At 68.3% G+C, this 992-nt stretch overlaps 1 protein-coding gene across 1 annotated transcript in view; it reads right to left on the reverse strand.

Annotated features, from left to right (window-relative positions):
- CTU2 (cytosolic thiouridylase subunit 2) overlaps positions 1 to 992 on the reverse strand; it is a 2,503-nt gene that overhangs the window by 1,023 nt on the left and 488 nt on the right. The window contains exons 4-7 of the mRNA XM_035895191.1: positions 758 to 988; positions 543 to 678; positions 272 to 403; positions 46 to 164 (exon numbers count right to left, since the gene is read on the reverse strand). Of these exons, the coding sequence (XP_035751084.1) occupies positions 46 to 164; positions 272 to 403; positions 543 to 678; positions 758 to 988 (618 nt within the window). The remainder of the gene's footprint in view (positions 1 to 45; positions 165 to 271; positions 404 to 542; positions 679 to 757; positions 989 to 992) is intronic.

Consider the following 992-nt stretch of genomic DNA (forward strand, 5'->3'; position numbering starts at 1 on the left):
GGGTGAGTGGGTGCACCCTGTTCACCCCCCACCCCTTCACCCCGGGGTGCCCCCGCGCCGGGGATGCCGTACCGGTAGACAGTGCTGATGGTGGAGGGGAAATCCTCCTGCAGCCCCAGGAGGAAGCGCTCCATCAGGCGGTGGATGCTGGGCTTCTCCCGGCGCTGGGGGAGCGAGCAGAGAGGGCAGGGGCAAGATGGGGGAGTCCCGTCCCCGCTGGGGGGACGCAGAGCTCGGGATCCCCCCTGCAGGGTCAAGGGGACACCCCTACCTTGGTGAGGAGGGGTGGCACGATGACGGTGGGGACATTGAAGAAGTGGTTGTAGAAGGCAATCTCCTTGGCCATGTACTCCCGCATGGGACGCACCACCATCACGTCGCCGTGGCGGTTGTCCATGAAGCCCTGTGGGTGCGCAGGGTGCCGAGGGACCGCGCTGCCGCCAAGCCACAGACCCCCCCCTCCTCCCCACGGCATCGTGTCACCCCTCCAGGTGAGGACAGCCATCCCCAGCTCAGGGACAGGGTGCCGGCAGGCTGCCCACCGTGTCGACGGCGAGGAAGGCGCCGCGCCCCAGCGCCAGGTTGGTGAGGAGCTTGATGGCCACACGGGTGCAGCTCTCGCCCGTCATCACCTTGGCGTAGCCCCTGGTCCGGGCCGTCTGCAGGATGAGGTGGGTCCTAGGGGACAAGGTGACGTTGGCTCAGAGCTACGTGATGCCATGCCTGGTGCCAGCGCTGGTCAGGATTGGCCCCTCACCGCAGCATCTGCAGCAGTTCCTCTCTCGCCGTCGGCGTCTCCACGGCCTCAAAGAGCCGCAGCAGCTCCTGGGTGCGGGCAGCAGCTGGCAGGCGGGGGGCAGCTGGGTCCCCCACCTGGGTGCCAAGGCCAGGCAGCGAGGTGCCACCGTCCCTGTCCCCTTCCTGCCGCTGCTGCTGGATGAAGCCCTCCACGGCTTCCTTGTAGGAGGGGCCCAGCCCGTCCAGACACCTCT

The sequence above is a fragment of the Egretta garzetta genome, unplaced genomic scaffold (genome assembly GCF_000687185.1).
Source record: "Egretta garzetta isolate BGI_Z169 unplaced genomic scaffold, ASM68718v1 scaffold395, whole genome shotgun sequence".
NCBI lineage: Eukaryota > Metazoa > Chordata > Aves > Pelecaniformes > Ardeidae > Egretta > Egretta garzetta.